The following is a 24,467-nucleotide window of genomic DNA, read 5'->3' as shown; positions in this document are numbered from 1 at the left end:
TACATTTCTCCTTCTGGATGTCCTACACTTATCTTAAACTCAGCACATCTAAAAGTGAAGTCTCTACTTTTCCCTTAAACCTATCCCTTTTCCTAACTTCCCTGTTTCTGGAGGTGGTATTACCATTGTAATAGTCACAAAGGTTCATGACTAATGAGTACTTCTTAATTCTGTATTCTCCTTTACCTTCTATATTCCAATTAATTTTCAGATCTTATAGATGTTACTTCTACAATATCTCTCCTATTTGTCCCCATTTCTCAACTTATATGGCCACCACATTATAATACAAGCTCTTCTGTTAGGCACTCCATACTCTTCCTACTTTGTAGCCAACTTATATTTGCCAGCTGATTTCTCATTACACCCTCCTGTACTCTTTTGTTAAGTCCAACTCAGCTGCTTGCTATTCCCCATTCATGGCATGCCATCCCATCCAATCTTCCATGCTTTGGCATGGGGAGCCTAGGATGCTCCCCTTCCTCTCCTTTACCTTCTGAGATCCCAGAATATCTTCAAGACTCATTTCAATTGTCATGCCTATGAGGGACTTTTGTTGATTCCCACAGTTGCTGGTTCTTCCCTCCCCAATGTCATTATTTTTATTTTGTGTATTACATACACATGTGTGTGTATACACACACACACACACACATATACATACACATATATGTGTGTAAATATACATACATGTATATGTATATTTATAATGTATACATGTATGTATACACATAATACCTGTTATTTTCCTATAGTATAATGTAAATTTCTTGAGAGCAGGTACTAGCATATGTGTGTGTGTGTGTGTGTGTGTGTGTGTGTGTGTGTGTATCTTTGTATCCCCAGCATCTAGCATAGAGTCTGACACAAAATAGACACTTATTAAAAGTGTTTTTCTCCCAGTGGACTAGAATAGAATTAATAAGGCACAAGGGAGTTATGTACTTTTCAACTGTTTGTATAGAATATTAGTGGCAAGTTAGAAATATAACAAAGCTTTAGGCTAGATATTATTAAAAGGTGATTTGCTCTTGGTCAGGAGGCACTGTCAGTGAATAAGGCACCAGTTTACATTCTCTCAGGAGTTTTGGATTATTCAAGGACAGAAGTATTACAGAGGAAACACAAATAGAGTGTAATTGCTATGAATTTAAAAAATCAATCTTACAATGCTACTGAGAAATTCATAGAGAAATACCTTCTAGGAGGAAATGCTAATTCCAGTCCATTATTCTGAAGTCACATATGAAATTACAAACAGACTTAACCAAATTAAATGTTACAATTACATTTTTATTCTATTCAACAAAAATGTCTTAGGTGATTCAAATACACAAATATACTTAAAACTGCTTCAAAACAGTTAAGAAACTTGCTGCAGAACATATTGAAAATAAACTTAAAAAACAAAAACAAACAACTCTGAATAATCAAGACTGGAAAGAACCTAAATGAATCTTAATCCATTCCAAAGCCCTTCATATTTAGAGAAGACCTTACTACTGGAAGCCATTTTCCACACCATCATTCTGTAGCCAATTCCGATGGTTCATGATACATCATGTGATCATATTTTCTCTCAAGAAACATCAGTATCTTATATGCTGATGAAATAATGCCCTGTTGTTCTTCAATTCTATTGTCTTTAGGGCAGTTTTCTCTCCTATTTTATGTGACAGCCTTTTAGAAACTGGAAAACATGGGAATGATTCATCAACTCTTTTTTCCTCTAAAGCATTTAATTATTTTCCTATTTTTTCTTCCATCTTATCCTTCCTCCAACTGTACACAAAAGAATGTCTTAGGGGGATATATAGTTCTTATATTAGAAAACAAACATACATCCATATATACATACTCACACACATATCTATAAACATATGCATTATATATATGTAGATATGTCATATAAACATACATATTTATATGAACTACTAAGGGATGTTAAAAGAAAGTCAAAAGAGAATCTATGGCAAGTTCTGAGTATTCCTATTTTCTAGACTAGTTTTCATTTCTATGGTGCTTTTGTCAAGCCATCATAAAGGAAGGGAACATCCCCTTCATCGCTCCTCCTACATTTCTACTTCTTTCCCGGAACTCTTTTATATCTATTCTAATACCTTGCTAAAAATAAACCAAGCCAAAACACCCACACCCCAACATTAGGAAGATAAAGATGCTGAGATGAAATTCCAAAGACTTAGAAACAAAAAGCTTAATAAAGAAAAAGGAAAATAACCATCAAATGCAACACAATTTTCATTCCTCACATGCCTGTCTATCATTGAAGGCTGAAATTAGCTCAAATAATTTGAAATAATTTATCTTTTTATTATGCTCAGGGACACTTTACTTGACATAATGAAGACCTATGAAGTTCCATAAGTTTTTTTTATCTGTATCTCCCAGTTAAGTTATAAAAAACAAAGTGATGAGGAGAAAAAAAATGTATATTAACTGACTTTACTATGTGGAACCAACTTGCTGGTTGGAAGGGCACTATGTTTTCCAGGAATGGTATCTGACATCACAACTAAATAACTCAGTTTATGGTATGTGTAACCATACACTTCAGTTCTCTAATTATATTGGTTTTAGGCAAGGTACCAAAACAATTAAACCACCAGACTGTGTATATTTATTGAAATGATTTAGTGCATATTTTTTATGACTTCATCAGTTAAGGATGTAAAGTTGTTAATATCATCTAATATTTCAAATAGGCACAGAAGAAACAATTTTACTTACTAACAGCAGAAGCAGAATGATATCAGGGTGATCACATGCACAGGCAATGTGCATTGGTGTCCAAAAGTCCTCATCCTGATGATTTACATTCACTCCTTGTTCAATTAGAATTTCTGTAGTGAAGGCATTATCATAGCGAGCACACTAGGATTGAGAGAGAAAAAATAGCTTGTAAAATGTGAAAAGATGATAATAAATCATTTTCCAAATATGCAGCATTCAAAGAAACTTTGGCTTCAACTCCCCAGAAGCTCTGAAGTAATACATTTTTTCCATAGGTTTGCTAAAGAGGGAAGTGGTGTGTGTGGTATCTTAAAGGGGATACTGAGACTGTGAAAATTGGAGATGGAGGAAAGTTGATAAGAAAATGACAAATGTGAAACGAGGAAACAAGATGACTCAGTCTAAAGAAAAGAAGAACAAAATTTAGTTTCAGTTCCATGTAACAAGCAACAATTTAGTGTTTATTGTATGCACTGAATGTTACTTTCATATACTATAGCTTGGCCAGACAAAATTATTTACTATTCTTCATACATGACAATTCCATTTCTCATCGTTTTTCTTTTGCTCAGGCTGTCCTTAATGCTTGGAACACACTCTCTTCTTACTTCTGCCTTGTGGAATCTTGAGTTTCCTTCAAAGGTCAGCATAAGTGCTGTCCTCTACATGAGGCCTTTCTTGATCCATCCACTTACTAGTGCCTTTCCAACATAAAGACAAATGTACTTACTTTGTAAATATTGCATATTTACTTATATGTGTACAAATTGTTTCCCCCAAAAGAATGTTACTTCCTTGTAGACTGGAATGTTTGGGGTTGGTTTTGTTAAGGACTGATACCTAACACAATGTGTGATACATAGGAGACAATCAAAGCTTTTGATTAATTGATCAATGAGAGAGGGAATAGAGAAAACAAATGTCTACCCCCAAATCTTATTGTTTGGTTAGAGAAATTGATAGTATAAAATATAATATTAAAAGTCATCAGTCAGCCAATAAACATTTATTATATTATTTTTATTATTTAATTTGTTTATTATTAATTATCTGTTATTTGCCAAGCACTGTTAAGTGCTTATACTAAGCACCAAATAGCACATGCACTGATGAGGTGGGGGAGGGGGAAGTATTATTTGAGTTCCTCACCAACCAACAGCGAAATTAGGCAAAATTTCATATGGTAGGCAGTGCTTGGATTGTGCATTAAAGAAATTAGTTCAAAAGAGGACAAAAATCTGTTCCAGATAAAGGAGACAGCATAAGGAAAGGCACAGTAAGTAAGTATACAGAAGAGAGAAAATCAATTCAATTAAGCTAATGGCAATTAGGTAGTAGAGTGGATAGAGCATTTGGCCCAGAGTCAGGAAGACAAGTTCAAAACCAGCTTCAGATATTTACTAGCTGGTAATCCTAGGCAACTCACTTAACCTCTGTCTCTCTCAGTTCCCTGAACTATATAATGGGTATGATAATATCATCTACGGAAAAGGGTTGTTATGAGGACCAAATAAGGTAATAACTGTCAGGTGCTTAGCATGATGTTTGGCACTTAAAAATGCTAGTTTCCTTCCCTTCTACCTACTATGTCCTGGAGAGAGGCAAAAAACAGGCCCTGACCTCAAGGAAATTAAATTATACTTGGGGGAAGTGTGGGTTGGGATGACATAAATAAGTATATAGAAAGCATATATAATTAATAAAATGTAATTATAAGAGAGGAATTGTGTCAAAAATTGGAGAGATAGAAAAGAACTTGTTTTCAAGTTAGAAAATAGCACATGAATTGTGTTTCAAAAAATGTTAGGGATTCTATGAGGCAGAAATGAAGAAAGCATCCATTTCAGGAACAGAGGACCATTTCTGCAGAGGCACAGTATGGGAAATCAAGTGTCTCAGGAAATAATATTTCCTTTCCCCTCGAGATGCACAATAAAGCCAGTTCTATCAATTTTTATTTGACTCTTCAAAGAAGAACTGAGATTTCCTTTTATTTAGCTGAACCACCTTTTTGTCTTCTGGTTTCATTTATAACAATAAGTCAAGATTAATTCAAGTCATTTCTTCTAGTCGTATGTCCAGTGTTTAGTCATAGGGCATTTGGAGGAGAAACAACTACAGTAATGTTTTACATGGCTCAAAAGCCACTTTTTGGTTATTCTGTCTCCTTTTATAACACCACCATTGCAGAAGTACATGACGGAAAGAAAGGCCTGAGTATCATTTTTCATTTTCCTTTGTTTCATGGGCCAAAAAAATTCAACACCAAGTGACCATCTTTTTGTTGTTGAGCCTCTGCATACTTAGCTAGACCACTCTTCAGCAAGTAGGCATAGCCTGTGACCAAGACCATCCTCAAGGCCAATCCAATGTGATAAAAGCTGCCAAAGCATGTGCTCTGCATGCAAAAGAGTAAAATAAGAAAAATCACTTCATAAAAAGATGAGAAATACTGGGGGAAATAAGATTAAAGAAATCTTGCAAGAGATACAATTAAGCAAAACCATTCCAAGGACATTCGAAGATGTAACTAAAAGGAAGACTACAGACAAACAAAGAAACAAAACTCTGTATAACTTATTTCATTTTTTAAAAATCAACATCAAGAAACTCTGGATCCCTAATTTTGGTCTTATTGCTAAGCCCTTTTACGACTCATTCTACTTAAGGCCCTGACCCCTTCTAGAGTGGGGCCCTGACCAGGTTAAAGCTTTTGAGACTTGGAAAATTACCACTCCAGCATTAGCTCTACCCAATCTAAAAAAACCTTTCACTGTGCCTAGTGATGAAAGGAGAGGACAGACTTTGGAGGTTCTAACACAGTCCTTAGGACATGACTCCAGGTCAGTTGCTTGTTTTTCAAAACAATTAAGACTCTGTGGCTGCAAGATGGCCTTCATGCCTCCAGGCAGTGGCCACTGCAGCCATACTGTTCAAAAGCCATTCAACACAGTAAGCTAGGAGAAACCATTGGACAAGTTTGTCGGGCTTGCTCACCTTGTGTCCAGAGACTCTGGAATAAATCTGTGAATCCTTAGAGGACCTCAAGCTACTGTTTGGAAAGGCACCTGCCTCCTCCAGTGGACAGGTGGATGAAGAAAGGTGAAATCATACATGCTCTTTTCCTTTTATGTTTTCCCTTTGCCATGGTCATCTTTAATTCCCTCCAGGGAAACTGTCTTTTTTCTATACTCTTTTTGTGGCTCTTTGGTCCTTGTTGGCTTAACCTCCTTGACAGGTTTGTCTCCTCCAGTGTCCTAGCCATCAACTTCCAGATGACTGCTCAGGCTATATATCAACCTCAGACTGAGTCCAAGGTCTGTAGCCCACTGGGCTTGAAGTCTGATACTGTAAACGTGACCCAGTGAGGCAAGGACAGCTCTACACCCTTTGTCAGCAGGAAGCAGTTTCAGAAGCTGAGATCTTTGCCCCTTACCCCAAAAGAATTTAGGTTCCATTTGTTTGAGCGGGAAATGATGGGGTACGGATCCTGGGGAACCCCCCCCCCCAATTCTCCTTCAGTTTTCTCCCACTTGGTCAAGTCTTTGGTGTTTGCCTGAGACATCATCCCAGGATTCCTCTCAACCGGCCTTTCATTGTGGCTACACCCAGTCTCCCAATTCTGTTACCTGTAACCCAGACTAACCTTCATTGTCTGTAACAGTGATATAGTGCCTCCTCCCCCACCCACTTCCCACTTTGATTTTATCTAGACCCTTTTCTACTTCCCAGTCACTCCCATCGAGATCCTCCCTAAACCCCTTCCTCTCAGACCCCCTCCTCCAGTCACCTGCAACTACTTGGCCACTCCTAGATCCCTCCCACAGTCTTTTTGCATATAAGAGCCATCTTGTCTCCATTAAGGTGCTCAGATTCTTAAAATCTAGCCAATGGCTGAGATTCACTCTAGCCCACTTGTCAATATGAGCATCACAAATGTTCAGATTTCTCTAGAGTCTGGCCAATATGGCAAATCTTTAATAAACCTTGTCTTTGGCTGAAAAAAAATCAATATCAGTTACAGTGGATCATTGGGATATACTATGTTGTAGAAGGAAATTGAAATATCACTAAAGGAAATACCCTCCCTGCTCCACAGCTGTCATCAACACCAGCCTGTCTCAAATGCTGATACTTCAAGCTGAAATATTAGAGGCAGAAAGCTTTTGTTGTTTGTTGTTTGTTTTTGAAGAGAACCAGAAGCAAGTGGACTAGGAAGTGGCCTCAGGCCTCCAGATTGAGTGGGTAAATTAGCACTGAAGAAAACTGAGAGCTGGCTGATCTTTATTTCTGAACTCTCTGTCTCTTTCCATCTCTATTCCATAAAGTTATCAGTTACTGGTGTCTCTATGCAGATTGAAGCATACTTTTAAAAAAAACTTTATTTTTGTTGAATGTATTGCTTTTTTCACAACATGACTGATGTGGAAATATGTTTTGCTTGACTGTATGTGTCTAACCCATATAAACTTGCTTGCCATCTGAGGGAGTGGTGAGAGGAGGGAGGGATAGAATTTGAAACTCAGTTTTTAAAAATGAATGTAAAAATTGTTTTTATATGTCATTGGTGGAAAAATAAAGTATAAGGAATGAAAAAAATAAAGTTAGCAGTCAGGGCATACATAGGAACTTTTATGTATTTATTTATTTGCTTTTAGGCAATTGGGGTTAAGTGACTTGCCCAGGGTCACACAGCTAGTAAGTGTCAAGTGTTTGGTCTGAGGCCAGATTTGAACTCAGGTCCTCCTGACTTCAGGGCTGGTGCTCTATCCACTACACCACCTAGCTGCCCCCATAGGTACTTTTAATAACAAGACCTATTGGTGTCTTGCGCATTTCTATTTCAGGAAAATGAAAACAAAAAGAAATAGGCTTAAAAAAATGACTTGCAGTTTATGAATTTCCAGATAGAAGGGTCATTTAAAATTAGACTGTGATGTTTAAAATATGCAGGAGGGGACACGTTGTTATTTCTTCCATTAAATTTAATGTGCATATACTTTAAAACTGTACAGAACAGAATTTCACAATTTATTCCACAATATTATTTTTTTTAAATATGGAAATGTTGGAATTTATTAACAATACAAAACAAAATAAAAACAAAAATTATGATTATGAGTTCCTCTTCCTTAAATAATAGCAAAATTATTTCCATCATTTTAAATACTTTACTATTTATATAAAAACACAACAAAGACCAGTTTCTTTTTTTTTCTTTTTTTTTTTAAAGTCAATTGGGGTTAAGTGACTTGCCCAGGGTCACACAGCTAGTAAGTGTCAAGTGTTTAGTCTGAGGGCGGATTTGAACTCAGGTACTCCTGACTTCAGGGCCGGTGCTCCATCCACTGTGCCACATAGCTGCCCCAAGACCAGTTTCTCAGAGCAAGCTAGATGATAAAAGGAAATGCTTCTTCCCCCTAGCTAGATGCAGAAGAGAACACTCTACTTTTGACACTGAAGCATAAAAATCATAAAAGATAGAAAAAATTTACTACTGAATTGATTCAGCAGGCATAAAAGAACCATCACAAAACATTCCACTCCATCAATGCACAACATTCTCAAGTAGACAGAGTATTGATACCAAGAAGCCAGCATAAATATCAGAAAATGATTTTATAGTAATCTTAAATTATCCAGCCATTCTTTATGATCACTAATTCAATTAAGTGACAAAGAATTAAGAATCCCCCTTTTTAGCATCATATTAGTTTTCCCTTTTTTGGACATTATCATTTGCTTCCCCACCAATTCTGCCAACAGTACTCAACTATTGCAATCTATCTACTACAATGTTTCTTTCTTCTTATTATATTCTAAGCATATGTCCATTTCATTTCAGTTTCAATTATTTTAATTAATAATGAATCATAAAAAGTCTATCCAATGAGTATTCCTTTTCAGAAATACATTGAATTGACCTTATCCATAACCTATATTTATCTAGAGTGCCTTGCCAATCCCCAGGTTTTTTTTTAATATTTTCCATGTCACCAGACACCAAAGTATTAGTATCTTTGCTGTAACACATTCACTTATTGTTCTCAGTTTTCACTGTAGCTTTTATAGATTTGAATGGAAATCAGAAAAAGAAAATTATAGAAAGGAGAAGTTTTCATATTAAATGTATTATAGATTCACAGTTGACTTTGCTTTTGCTTCCTTTAAGCTTTTGGACATAAGGACCACTTTAAAAAAAAAACTTCCATAGCTATTTTGTTTAGAATAGTAATTTCATCATTCAGGGGACTGCCTCTATAGGAAGTCACTCCACTGCAAATTAGCAGGGTAGATGTAAGTTGAAGGCTTATAGAATTGCTTGGCACCCTGGATTATTATTAAGTAACTTGCCCACAGCCACACAGCTATTGTGTCAGAGAAAGGAGTTGAACCCAAAGTCTTCCTGATTTCAAGGCCATCCTTCCATGCATTTTGCCATGTTGTTTCTTATACCTAATTTATCCTCTGACAATATTTTTTTTTAGGCAATTGGGGTTAAGTGACTTGCCCAGGGTCACACAGCTAGTAAAGTGTCAAGTGTTTAGTCTGAGGCTGGATTTGAATTCAGTTCCTTCTGACTTCAGGGCCAGTGCTCTATCCACTGTGCCACCTAGCTGCCCCCCTCTGACAATCTTTTACATAACATATATGACTTAGAGAATCATGGAAATTTCACCAAAAATTTCATTCAACCTAAATTTGGCCAGGCATCTGTTGTACAACATCATTAAAAACACATGATTCAGGGTCCTTTTGAAGCCCTTTAGTGCTAATAAATTCAGTATTTGCTGAGGTAGCCTGTTCCAATTTTTGATGGCTTTAATTGTTAGGATTTTTTTCTTGTATCAAGCCTAAATCTTCCTCTCTTAAACTTCCACTGCTTGGTCTTAGATCTGCCATATGGATTCAAATAAAACATATTCAAATACACTTCCATAACAGTTCTATCCATTATTTGATCTTCCTCTTTATCTTAGTATATATTTTAAAGCTAGCCCTTTGTTTTCCCCTTAGCATGTCATATTTCTTGAGAGGTACTATTGCATAAAAATATCATTATGATCATATAATTTTTATGTAAGTGTTTTAAAGATGTCATCACCAGCCTAAAATGATGACATATTCCTGTAATTTCTGAAACCGAGGAGGCTGAGGCTGATGGATCACTCATGTTATGGAGTTCTGAATGGCAGGGAGCTAAACTGATTAGATATCTACACTAAGTTTGGTAGCAGTATGAAGAATCCCTGAGATTAGACCACCAGGCTTTCTAAGGAGAGGTCAACCAGCCCAGGTGAGAAAAAGTTTCAGTGCTGATCATCAGCAGGATTGAGCCATGAAGGCCAAAGCATCTCTAGCCAAGATGAAATAAGGAGACCCAGTTTCACAAACATAAATATATATATACATATACATATATATATATGTGTATATATATATATATATACATATACATATATACATGTATATATATATATATATATATATAATTTTCTATTGCTAAAATCATATACAATATTGTAAGATGTAATTACAAGTTATTTGTTTAAGGATAGTCTATGACCAGGGAAAGAGCTAACTGTACCTCTCCTACTACCTTTGCCTCCTTAGTTTGGTACGCTAATGCAGTCTCTCCCAATTATTTCAATTCCATGGCACAACTTAAATATCCCATAGCATGAAGTATACAATGGAAAGGAAGACTATGGTTATCTCTAAAAGCCAGAACAGGCCAATGACCCAAATAAGCAGCTTTGGGTGATGGAATTTTGTTCACTATTGGAAATCTGAATGTTAAAGTTGCCACATTTAAATTTATATTTACTGACTCATCATTTGGAATAAGTAGCAGAGAAATTGAAGTTCACTCACATCATATGCAATATTCTCCAGTTTTTCTATCAATAGAAAATAGTTTCCTTTCAAAATTCAGTCTTAGGAGTTTTAAAGTAAACTTATTTTTCATCTGCTTTTGTTCAAGAATGATTTTGTTAAGGGAGCATGACATACTTTTTCTTTATTTCTCTCATAATAATGAATTTGTTCATGGATATTGCTATGAAATGAGTTACGAGATTTTACTATTTGGTTTTAGGATATACCATGAGAACTAAAGATAGCAACTTCTGGAAATTGGCAATGCAGCAGGGAAAAAAGTTTATGGGCTCAAAAATCCCAGGAATACACACACACACACACACACACACACACACACATGTGCATGTATATGCACATGCACATGCACTCAAGCACACACACATGAAGCTCACTGATGTATTATGACAGACTAACGCTGAAGGCAAAGCATTGCTCTAACCAAATATTTAACAGAGAGAATGTTGCTGCTCATAATAATTGCATAAGCTGGGAGACACCAATTATAAGTCCTGGAGTAAAAAATGGACTGTAGTCTGGTCTTAGCATCTACCTTGCTACTGAATCCAAAAGTCCTTCAGGATTTACTATTTGTTCTGCTCCCTCATGACTTTCAGGCCTAGTTAACCAGTTGTCAACCTATGAGTATCTATTTTATTTCTAGTTCCAGCTACAGACAATATTTCCACAAATATTTGAGGGCATATAAAGTTTTTTTCCTTTTTATTAGTGAGAATCATAAAATTATATTCCTAGAAGTCAAATGTCTATGTCAAAGTGAATGGACATTTTAGCCAGTGAAAGCCACTTTAGTCAGTCGACAATCATTTATTAAGCACTTACCACATTCTAGGCATTATGCTAGATGCTGGGGATACAAACAAAAGCCAAAAAAAACCAAATCTGGTGTCAAGGAGTGGACAGTCAGATAGTGGAGATAGCATGTTAAAACATATGTAGAAACAAAATATATACAGGATAAAAAAATTTGGAAAGCATAATTTATATTGTTTTCAAAAATTCACCAATAGCTCATTAATGTTTCTATCTTTACAGAAGCTCTCAAACATGCCCATGCTTTGCTACCTTTGCCAATTTCTGGATGCTTGATGCTCACTTCCCAGGATTGTTCTGATGTGTATTTCTCATATTATTATTGATTTGGAACATTTTTTCATATGATTATTAATAACTTGTATATCTTTTGAGAATTATTTGTCCCTATCCTTTGAGTAATTTTCTTTTTGGGAAATAGCTTTCTGTTTAGTTATCTATATATCTTGAATTCCAAACTCTTACCTCATCCAATATATTTGATACAAATATCTCCCTCCCCCCTTTTTTAGATGTATTAATTTTGTTTGTGTAATTTATTTTCAATTTTATGTAATGACAATTTCCTATTTTATCTTTTATAATTGCTTCTATCCCTTGATTTGTTGTTGTTTTTGTTTTAGAATTCATCTTCTACCCACAGCTATGAAAGGTATATGATGCATTATGCTTTTAATTTTTTTCTTGTCATATATAATCCTTAACATTCAGTGCACATATACATTTTGAATTTATTGTGGAATATAGTGCAAGCTGTTGGTGTAAGCTTAATTCCTGTCAGATTGCTTTTTAGCTTTCTCAGCAGTTTTATCAAACAGGGAGTTCTTTCCTAGGTAATATTCATTTTTGGGTTTACAGATACTGATATTGAGCTCCATTATGTGTTATTCTCCATTGTCCAGTCTGTTACATTGATCTATTTTCTGATGAGGGCAAGGTAAATAGGGTTATTCTTGCAAACAGGGAATATCTCAGTTTTCTCTTTGTAACTCCTGCGCTTAACAGAGTGCTTGACACAGAGTAAGTGTTTAGTAAATGTTATTTACTTTCATTAATTTAAATGAATCAACAAACTTCAGACAGATATTTATGTTTATACAATCAAACATCTTCAATTTAGGACTTCCATCAGTTTTTAGTAGTATAACCTGGGGGAAGACATAATTTTGCAGCTATTTTTCATCTGTAAAGTGAGCATCTTAGACTAAATTAGTTAATTCTCACATGTTTTTGGTCTCAGGATCCTTTTACACTTTAAAAAAAAAAGCTTTTGTTCATGTCAGTTAGATAGAGGTAGGTATGTGCTGCAGCCAGCTTTTATGGGCTCAAGAAGAAGAAATTTTAAAATTTTCTCTACCTTGGAAACTGGTCAATGCTACTAATTAGGACTTGATTTATGTTTTTAAAAATTATCTAAACTTAAGAAATTATGGAGAAAATATTAATCATGCAGATTAAGCTTAAAAGTGTGGCATGCATACTTTGAAAGGTTTCTTTTGGAGAGATGGATATTAATGATCAGCTCATTTCATCACACATAGCACATATCAACACTATTAATATTTATCAAACTAGAAATTAAAACTGATAAATTTAAAAATGTATTTATTTTAAAATAACTATGTTAACATAAATAATTTTATGAAAAATAACTACTTTTCAAAACAAAAAATTGTGAGAAAATTGTCATTGTCTTATTTATTTTTGCAAATCTCTTTAATACCTGTCTTCATAGAAGAAAGCTACATTCTTGCACGTACTTTTGCATTTAATCTATTGTGATATGTTATTTTGGTTGAAGTACATAGAAAATCCAGCCTTATACAAATATGTATTTGGAAAAGCAAGGAGTACTTTAATACACAAATAACATCTTAGTATTATTATGAAAATAATTTTGACCTCGTAACTCTTACAATGGTCTTATGGATTTGCACAGGTTTTCAAACCACACTTTGATAATCTGGATTATATCTCCAAAGACCATTGGAACTTGAAAGGTCTATAGCTCTGTGCCAGGATAATACAATTGCATCATGAAGCTAGTAAATGGATTAAGAAAAAAAAAACACTACTTTCTAAATTGAACAATTATGTGATAAATTCACTGTACTCTATGACAAAATAGTATGTTCTCTCATTCCTAGAAATACTGGCTCTCTTCATCTTAGATGTTGCCTTTCCCAAGAAGCCTTCTCTAATCCCTCTACCTCTTAATACTCTTTCTATCCTCAAATGAACTTGTATTTGATTATCTGTGTGCACATTGTATCCCCTGGAGAATATAAGCTGCTTGAGGGTAGACACTACTTCACTTGCTTTTCTCCAAAGCCTAGTACAATGATTTGGATATGGTAAGACTTTAATAAACATTTGTCAAATTTTCTGCATTTTAACACTATTAAAATTATTCATAAACGTAAGAAATAATCCTCCTACACAAAACTGTATAACAAGGCAATTGATTTAGCTCAAGAAACTGCCCAACTCACAGAGTAGTCCTTTAAATAAATATGTGCTATTTTTTAATAAAAGCACAAAAAGCGACTAAAAACTTTAAAACAATAATCTTTTCTGTGGGTGCTTCCATAAAGGATAACTTAACAGCTACGTTTCCCGCAGTTCACTAATTAGTATTCCTTTAAAAATGTCTAACTTAATCTGTTGGAGTTATAGGAAAATGACTGGAGTAGTATTTTGAATTCATTTATTTATTCATTCACCAAGCATTTATTAAGCACCTGTCATATACAAGGCATTGTACTCAGCACTGTGAGTAAAAAGACAAAGAAGAAATTATACCTAATGTTAAAGAGCTTACATTCTAACTGCATCCACTGAAATCCAAGGTCATTGTGCTTTTCAAATTCTCTTCTGCCAAATCATAAGGATGGTTTATCCACTATTTTCTTTGGCAAATATTTCTGTAGCATTTGCATTTGACTTTTAAAAAGTTTTAATTTTAATGCATTTTCCAAAATGTATTATGGCAGAATGTACAAATATACTGCTATTGTTAACTGACATTTAAACTTTAAGCAAGCTCCATAACACACACAAGACATATCTTGAGATATTTCTCACAAACTTTCTAGTTATAGCGCCAATCTGTCTCTAGTGTATCTATATCTATGCCTGTATCTATCTAAATCTACGTTTCTTTACAGATCCATCTATATATAAAGAAAGGTAAGGATAGATTTCTATAGACATAGATATGGAATGGAATAGCATAATACAATTGTCTATTGCTATTTATTCTTTTTTGGGCAACTAGGCAACAAAGTGTACAAAGTGCCAGGCTTGGAGTCAAGGAGCCTCCAGTTCAAATCCAGCCTCAGATACTTACTAGCTGTGTGACCCTGGGCAAGTCAATTAACCTTGTTTGCCTCAGTTTCCTCATCTGTAAAATAAGCTAGAGGAGGAAATAGCAAACTACTCCAGTATTTTTAGCAAAAAAAATCAAACAAACCAAAAAAACTACCCAAAAAGGGTTGGTGACTGAAACAACTAAATAGCAACAACAAAATTGGTTCTTTTTATTGCTTTGATTGTGACAATGAGACTAGCCTATTAATTTTGGTTTAAACAAGTCACATTCATCATAAAGACAGATAGAATGTGAGCAAAACTCTGTTTTCTGGTCACACTTAGACATTGCCTTGATTGGATAAAGAAAGCATCTAATCCTTCACATTAATAAAATACAATATTTTGTACTTTGACAAAATATCTCCAAATTCCTTGGAGTTTATTTGGTCCCATAGAAATCAGAGGCTTCTACACTAGTTTTCGTATATTAGACATTAAAAATCTCTATCATTGGAAGGGATCTCTTAAAAGCTATCAACTGTAATATTTTACCTAATCCAGTGAATCACTTCTGAAACATGTCTGACAGGTGGATATCTAACTTTTTTTCTGAGTCTTTCTAAAAAGCATCACTTACTACCTACATCTTCAGCTAGACAAAAGTATAGTGAATTTTTTATCAGTATATCACCTTGCAAGAGCGTATTTAATAATGAGAGACATTTCTACTTTGTATCTCCTGCCTATTGAATATTTATACTTCAGATTACTTTTCCACAGATGTATTAGCTTGCATTTCCTGAGGTGAATTGCATTTATGATTTCTACCCATATTTCACATACCAATACCAAACTTCATATTGTAGTAGAAACTCATTATAACATATCTCACTGCTGACAAGAATCAGTCATATTCCTCATTACATCATATGCCCCAAATATAACTTCTTCATGGAATCATAACCTGATGATAGCAGTTAGCCTGTAAAATTAGGCTGATTGTTTTTCTCTCAACAACAGCATTATATTTATGATGTATTTTTTTAAAATTTATTTCAAGAAGCTCACATTTAAGTGGTACCTTTGAAATGAGCCTCATTTAACATCATATTCCTGCTTTTTCAACACAGTTTTATTCAGATCATTTTATATAGTATTTGTTTTTTGCTATATTGACTTAAATTATTAGTTAAACCATAATAATATCTAAGCTCTTAATAAACTTTATTAACTTATTCTATAATGAGACTGTGTATTGTAGAGAAAAGAACAATGCATTTGGAATAATAAAGTTCTGAGTTCAAATCCTAATTCTAACTAAATCACTTTATTTCTTTTGACTCTCAATTTTCTTATCTGTTAGATAATATGAATTTCCAGAAGAGGGCAGTTCCAGATCCTGAGTAGTTCAAGTGATTAATGCTTTAAAGTCATTGTATTATTTGAATTCCTACTGCAATTTCCATTAGGCTAACACCAGTTATCATGTTTTATGTAATTATAACTTCAAATACTAAAGATTTTACCATTCACCACTTCAGGGGGTTGGTTTTTCACATTAATTGGGATCTAGCTATATTTAGTTTAGTGAAGCATTTTGTGTCCACGATTATCAGTCAAAAAACATGAGGTCATTTGGCATGGAGATCAGAAGATTCTATGTTGGTGAGGTAGGTGGGGGAGATGATGAATATCTTCAAGCAGTTGAAGGGCTATAGTATAGAAGGGGGGCTAGACGTTCTTTTTTGCCACCGAGGGCACAACTAGGTGCAAAGAGTGAAAGTTTCAGAAAGGCTTGATGTCAGAAAAAACATTCTAACAATTAAAGCTGTACAAAAGTAGAACTGGCAATGCTTGAAAGGTGGTGAGTTCTCCCAGCTTGACAGTCTTTAATAATATTTTAGTTGACGACTAGTCAGTTATTATATAGTGAAGATTCCTTTTTTTACTCATGGGCTCCATAAAATTGCCACTGACACCCTTCCAACTATCAAGTTCTGTGATGCTGTATGAAGGTTATCACTAAAGACCCTTCCGTGTCATATTTCTATGATAACGTTAATAGGATGTGTTAAGATTTCAAAGAGTTTTTACCATCCAGTATGGTGCTTAAGAATGCTTTTTATACTGTTATGGAAATATTTGTTTTTTCTATAAGTTAAAAATAAAAATTGAAAAATAAGAAGTGAATTGGACTTTTTTATCCTATGGAAAAGATAGGTAACCTGAAGAGATTTCTTGAGAGGTTCTAAATGATCATTTTGAAACAATTGTGTTTCCTGAGTTGTGGAAGAATTAAAAGTTGCAGTTGATATAACTCTGTTATCTTTCTCATAGCTTATACAATGTTGAAATATTTAAGTGTATCTTTGTATTATTTGTTATACTGTTAAAATATATATATAATGAATAAAATTGGTATCATTTAAGCCTATGAGAGCAGGGAGTTTGAGGCTATGAGAAGTGAAGCAAAAGCTTGGGGAAAAAAGTTTCTCTATAAACTAGAGTAGGGGCTATGGAAAGTTATTGGAGAAGAGGTTTCTTTGGGTTATTTATAAGCTGGAGTAGGATATTCGACACAATTTATTAATTAATGAGGAAGAGTAGTCATTTCTGTTATTTTATAAGAAAAGATTAGAACATGCCCTGTGATTGTCTTAGAAATTAAGATGAGAATTAATAAGGAAATAGATTTGTAACAATGAAATATAAAGGGGACCACTCCACCTAAGCTGTACAACAGGCAGTGTTGATTCAAAAACCTGCTACACAAATAAATATAATTCAAAACAAAATGTGATAAATTTCAGACTTACACACTGTTGAATTCAGAGAGAGAGCTTTTGAATGAGGGGAGAGAATTATGTAGGGAAAGTTTCATGAAAGTTTCATGAAAGAGACAGCATGTGAACCAGCCTTTGATATAAGCCAACAGCCTGAGGCAGAATGGAAAGTTCTAGGTAGAGGAAATTTCATGAGCCCCAAAAAAGAATCTGGGAAATGTAGAATTTGCAGGAATATGCATTGAATAAAATGTTCTGGTACAGTTAATATAGTTATACTTTTTCTGTAACAACAATATGAACTGTACCACTGATGATATTCAGTGATAGTTCAGAACAAAAATCCTAAGATAACCAGCACACTACTTCAGATGCTCATACCACATGGCCCCCTTTCCTTACTATATTATATGAGAGACTATATTTATAGGAAATCATAAGAAATCTGGCTGCTTTCATCTTTAGTGGATGAATGTTTCTTATCTAAAATGGAATCTTTCCTTTCTGATTTTTTGAGATGACAAAGCAATGGTCCCATATTTTCCTGTTCTTCTATAGTGAGTTTCTAAATATCTCTTTTCTCCTTTAATCTCCTGAGACTTTAAGGAAACTAACACAGAGAAACCACTACGAAGGCTTATTCATATGTAGCAAGAAAATTTTATCCCCAAAGAAAGACATTTGTTACAGAAATTTAATATTTCAGCCTTTTAGCAACAAATATGAACTGACAAAGAGGTTCATAATAAAGACATTTTTGTTGTAATATCATTGCAAAGTACTTTTAGTATCATATTTTAACACTGAGGCAACTTACAGACTCAAAAAAAGGACATTTTTATAATACTTGTGAAAGAAATTCTGTAAGTTAACATTTTCATTTTTGAGAGGTAGAACAATTTGAGCCTTGAAATATAGTAGCAGACTCAATCTCCTTAGAAGAATTGGAAAGATTCTATTTGCAGACTAGATCATCTTTTGGTACTAAAATGGCCACACATAATATTTGTAATGTTTTTATTGATTATTTTAGAGAGGAAAACACAACTAGAATGAATATCCTTCTTAGTGAACCCCATTCACAAAGTATGGAATTCCAGTTGAGAAAAATTATTATTTTCTTATTATCTTAATAACCAATTTTATATACAGGACTCAAAGATCCTCTTTTTGCTTGCTTATTCAAAGCTGTCTCTCAATGACATTTTTGACCTTGCCCAAAAATTCACCTCACCTAGACCATGTTATGTAGATGCAATCTTACAGAAGCCTACCATTGTTCAATGTAAGTAGGAGTGGGTGGAGAATAGATTCTTTTATATAGAATGCTGGAGGCAGAATGATCTGGAAGTGCTGACATGATCAAAGTCGGCCAGCCCCTCATCACAAAAAGCCCTCCTCACATTATAGTATTCATTCTCTCATTAATTGTTCACCAACTAGGACTGGTCTGTGTCAGGAACACCCTCTTTTCCAAAAATATTTGAGGCGTTCAGTATCTCCATTAGGGATCTTTGTTTATGAGAGAGACCATTGACCTTAATTTATTGATTATTTGCTAGCTTGATTAATAAATTGGTTATTAATCACCTCCAAAACTCAGTATCTTGGACTTTTCATTCATTTCATAGTGTTCCATAGAACTCAGTTTGGATAATACTCCCTTATTTACTGAGAAAATTGCATTTAGAAGTGTGTACCAGATAAATAAAGATTAAATCAAATATGCACATATACTCAAGCCAGGCTAGTTTAGCAAATCTTCTCTTTCCCCCCTCCAACATGCTACCTTTTCCTCACTGACATTAATCTACCAATGTGTAGATATAGGCTAAGTGCTGATAATATGTTACATTTCCAAGTTTAGAAGGCCTAGAAGGATAAATAAACAATAAAGCACCAGAAGTTCACACTTTAGATGGCTAAATTGCCTTCTGTAGTACCTGAGGCATTTTGAAACACTGCAATTTGGATCATTGGCAACATGCTATTTTTCATTTGCTTCTTATTTACTCTTTTGGTGACCCAAATCTAAAGAATATTGTTTCACATAGACAAAACTCCTTATCTTTTGCCCTACATGTGTCCATGCTATAATCCATTGGTGATCCTATCACTTAAATTCTCAACTCTAATCCCTATATTTCAATAAATTCTCATCACTTCTTTCATCTGATTTTCCTAGTCCACATACAGCTCCTGGTGCCTGAATTAATTCCATTCCCAATTCTCTAGGTTCAATTTATAGGCTTCACTCCTTTTAAAATAACTATAATTTTAACTACCATAAAGGTTTTCTGACTAATGCAAAGTACTGATTTTGTGTCCTGATCATGTTGCAATAATGACCACATATATTAACAGCAAGCTATAAAGCTTATCTATAAGGCAAAAGGAATTTAAAAAAAAAGAAAAAGAAAAAACTATGAAGATCACCCTTTGTTTTACAAACAAGTTGTCATTTTGTTGTTAGTTTGTATTCCTTATAGTTTATATTACACTAAATTCTAAAGTAGTCTTATAGAAGTTATAACAACTGTACTTCAGGTGATTCCAGAGTTGTTATGAAGCCAAATAACTCATCTCAAATCACAGGTAACATCACTATCCTGAGCCTTCCAAGAATTAGTACTCACGATGCACTATGAAAATCAGTATTTCCAGTAGGCACTTAGAGATGACCTCTAAGGCAACCATGAAATATTACTTTAAGGAACTTCCTAAAAATACCCTGATTACAAAATCTATTGTATGGCTAGGGAAAATTAGAGGTGGCAAAAAGAAAGAGGAAAAACATTAAATATAGAACGAAGAGGGGTAGATTAACAAATTTCATGAGGCCAGTTATTATAATAGATAAATCATGACCCTCCACTAAAGTGATGTTATAACCTAATAGAGTTTATAAATTACTATACTATACTATACTATACTATACTATACTATACTATACTATACTATACTATACTATACTACTACTACTACTACTACTACTACTACTACTACTACTACTACTATTACTACTACTACTATCTAATAGTTGCATGGCTCTTAAAAGTTTGCAAAGTATTATGTAGCACTGTACTTAAGAAATAAAACAGCATATGTAATTACATTAACAATGAGTGTACTATACCTATTCAATTTGGGGGAGGGGGTACTCAAACCAATGTTTGTGTAGGGAACCAAGTTGTGTAGGGAAATGCTACCTTTTACCAATGCAAATAAGCCCTTCCTCAGCAGGAGAAATAGTGGCTTTCCTCTTGAAGGCCTGAAGGTCTTCAAGCTCAAGACGGATGACCACTTGTCAGGTATGGCATAGTGAAGGAAGATTCATTTAGTATATGAGTTGAACTAGAGGGCTGCTAAACTCCCTTCCAACTTTCAGATTAAAAGTTGCCTAGAGCAATGAGAGATTAAGCTCACAAAACTTGGGTGGATCTGAATCATGACTTGAACCCATTTTCCTTACTCTGGTGCTGGCTCTCTCTACACTGTGCCATGACTGCCTCCCAGACCTGTTCAGAAACCACCAAATGTACTTTGCAGTATAATTAGCTTACATCTATGGCAGGATTTAGTGTTGATTAAAAAAAACAACACATTGATTGTGGTTTTTTGTTATGTTTTATTTTGTTATGTTAGTAATATAGGTAATACACTCCTTGTCATCTTTACACATTTCTAAATAATTATGGTTCTTACCAGGTGGAGTAAGGATCCTCCTGATGAAAGAGTTGTGTGAGGGTCAGCACCATCCTTCAATAGGCGGAGTACTGAAATATAAAAGGAAGGGAGTTAATATATTGCTTAATTCCACCACCTACCATTCTTGCTCACCAGTTTTATTATTGTCATTAATAAATAATGGTCTGTGAAAAACCACAGGGCATTTGAAAATATGTGGGATGAACATTTCATGCCACATGCAGTAAATCAATCAGTCAACAAGCATTTATTAAGTGATTACTATTTACCAGGCACTGTGCTAAATGCTGGAGTTAATAAAATAGAGTTGGAAACATAGTCCTTTCTCTCAGGGACAATATTTTCTGATGAAAGGACAAGTAAATAACTAAGTGAGTAAGATGTATATGTATATTTGTATGTATGTATATGTGTGCATATACATACATATAGATATTTATATATGTGAATAGATATGAAAAGGCTTCTCATTTCAATCTAAGAATTTGAATTATATGATATCTCAAGTGATTTCCAGCTCAAAATCTACAACCCTACTGATGTTACATTCTGGCTAGAGGGCTAATTTTTTCAGCTGAAAAAAAGGGCTGAAGAGTCATAGAATGTGGGGAAAAGAGGGAAGATATGAAACCAGGTCCTCTGGCTCTAATTCCAATGTTTTTTTTCTACTGTGGTATGGTATGCCCTCTATCACTGCTTCTAAATTAAAGGATAAGCTCAGGGTAATGGACTTGATTTAACAAACCATAAGAAAGACTGTCAACATGGAGGGGATGACATCAGGGTAATTTTAATTGTGAACATATGCTCAACACATCTATGAAGTCTTATTGAAGCATCTCAAACAGAGAAAGAAAACAAACTATGAAGATAAAAAACAGTAACTTTCTCAATTAGCAGGGTTTAGAGAACAGATGATTTAACTAGGTTTACCATAGGCAATATTGGAATATAAATCTCTAGAAAGCCAGATTACTTATAAGAAAATGAATGTGCTTAACTGATATTAGTCTGATGCTCTTAAGGATTTTTGGAGACAGATGAGAATGATTTATATTTCCAAAGGTGCTAAACCTTGGAATTAATAGAGGAATATGTGATTTAAACAAAAATCTCAGACTCTAATTTTTTTTCTCCAGATATAACTACAGAAGAATTATTATTAAATAATCCTGTCAGCACCATGCCAAATAAGAATGATAGCAACAATAATGTGATAAATTATAAGTCTGCAAGCTGAGACCAATTTTTGTAATGCTATATGAATAATATGATATTCGTCTAAGAAGTCCACTAAAAATTTATCTCATCAATATGTCAGCTAGAAAAAAAGGTAAAAAATCAGACTACTTATATTCTAGGTTACTGTCAAAATTTCTTAAGTCCTTATGTGTGTGTAGCGCTATTTTGTCTGTCTTTGTACAAAATGTGTTTTAGATGGGTATTTTTTTGCTGCTGTTACTTTCATTACCAAGATTATTGATAATAAACAATAAAAGACATACCAAATATTTCAACAATGTATCAGCTATGAGGAAAATCAAAGACAAAGCCACTTCTAACCATTTACTGCAATGGCTGACTCTTCCACAACTCAGGAAACATAATTCTTTCAAGATGGTAGTTAAAAATTTCACAATAGTACCTCTCAGGTCAATCTTATCTACAGGATGAGTGTTTAACTCAGTTCTCTCAGGTAATATCTCTTCAAACTCTTCCTCCTTGACGAAGAACTCCCTCAGTCTCTTAAGAAAGAAGCTCTCAACTTTTGTAAAGTTTGAGTAAATCAATTAAATTATTTTAGTTGTTTTTTTTAAGTACCAAGAAGTTAATCCCTGATACATCTATCAAGTGGAAACAAATCTCCTCTGCCCAGTAGATGTGAACAAGGTCTAGAAGTTCCTCAACTCAGAGACATTTCAATGAGGTTTGATAGGAAGTCCATTCTGATGACATGAGGGACTTGTCATATTTGAGTAAATTTTATAAGAGGAGGAGCTAGTTCAGAATCACTGAGAGATATCTAGAATCTGGTGATAGAGTAGAAGGGATGAGGAGATCAAGAGCTAAAAGATTTAGCATCAGAGGGACAATGGGCTAAAGGACTGAGATATGACAGACAAGAGAGCAATGGAGATGAGCCATCAGCCCTCCAAGTAACTCAAAGAAAGCTCTGCCAACATCACCAGGTATAATCTCCTCATCAACAACAGAAAGACATTCTAAGAAAAAAAAAAGGTCTATTTTCCTCTTAACTTCCCCTCCCAGTGTCTACTAAGAGAACTTGTAAATACTCTCAGCCCCAACATTTCTGGTAAACTTAATTTTACCTCAATGACAAAAAGGCTGAGAGTGAGAAATGAGGAAGTTGCTAAGCCATTGTTGACTCCTACTCTGTTCCAATCAGCATCAATCAATGTGACTTGATTATAAGTTCTGTATATTTGGCCCCAGAGCTGTGAGCTGCAGATGGCATCACTTGCATAATCATGGGAAGCTAACTGGAGGCCCTCCACCCATGTTTTTCCTTGTCATGGTAACCAAGCTCAGTGTGGTGGGGGTGATTCAACTACATGGGAAGTCCCTCAAAATTATTTTTTTACCTCTGGACCATTCTGTCTTGTCCAATATGAGCAGGTGTTCCCCTTGTGACCATATTATGACCACCTAGTCAGTGGAAATATTTCCTGCCTTGCCCAGTTCATGACTCTGCTGCTATATTGTTTTGCTTATTTTAGTCTGTGCATCATATGTCAAGCAATGGAATTATTCTGCATCTTGTAGAGCTGTTCTTGAATGTTTAGATAACAAACTCTAAAAACAAAGCCCTGGAAGGAGGGGGAATCTCAGATCATAAGGAATATCTGAGGTCCACTTCATTAGAAGGAACCACGGATCCTTTGATGCCATTGGCTCTGAGCTCTGCCTCTGTTTCTCTTATTGTAGGTTGGATAATTTTTATCTCAACAGAAAGAGATAAATGTTAATCAAAGAAGAAAGCCAAACTTTTGCTTAAATGTTAGTGTGCTATGTGGCACTCAGAAAAATTGTGATTGTATTCCTACTTTTAAAAATTAGTATACATTCTCTAAAGCAGCAGAGTAGTGAACAATATGGGCCAGAGGATCATTATATGGCCCTTAGGGTTAAAAAGAGTGAATTATTGTTATAGGATGTTACAATTTTGGTACCACATACATT

At 34.5% G+C, this 24,467-nt stretch overlaps 1 protein-coding gene across 1 annotated transcript in view; it reads right to left on the bottom strand.

The window, feature by feature from the left end:
• Positions 1–24,467, bottom strand: part of MYO16 (myosin XVI) — a 693,538-nt gene that overhangs the window by 576,150 nt on the left and 92,921 nt on the right. The window contains 2 exon segments of the mRNA XM_020970073.2: positions 2,749–2,892; positions 21,264–21,334. Of these exon segments, the coding sequence (XP_020825732.1) occupies positions 2,749–2,892; positions 21,264–21,334 (215 nt within the window).

The sequence above is a fragment of the Phascolarctos cinereus genome, unplaced genomic scaffold, assembly GCF_003287225.1.
Source record: "Phascolarctos cinereus isolate Bilbo 61053 unplaced genomic scaffold, phaCin_HiC Scaffold_7;HRSCAF=346, whole genome shotgun sequence".
Lineage (NCBI taxonomy): Eukaryota > Metazoa > Chordata > Mammalia > Diprotodontia > Phascolarctidae > Phascolarctos > Phascolarctos cinereus.
This window is presented reverse-complemented; position numbering and strand designations above follow the sequence as displayed.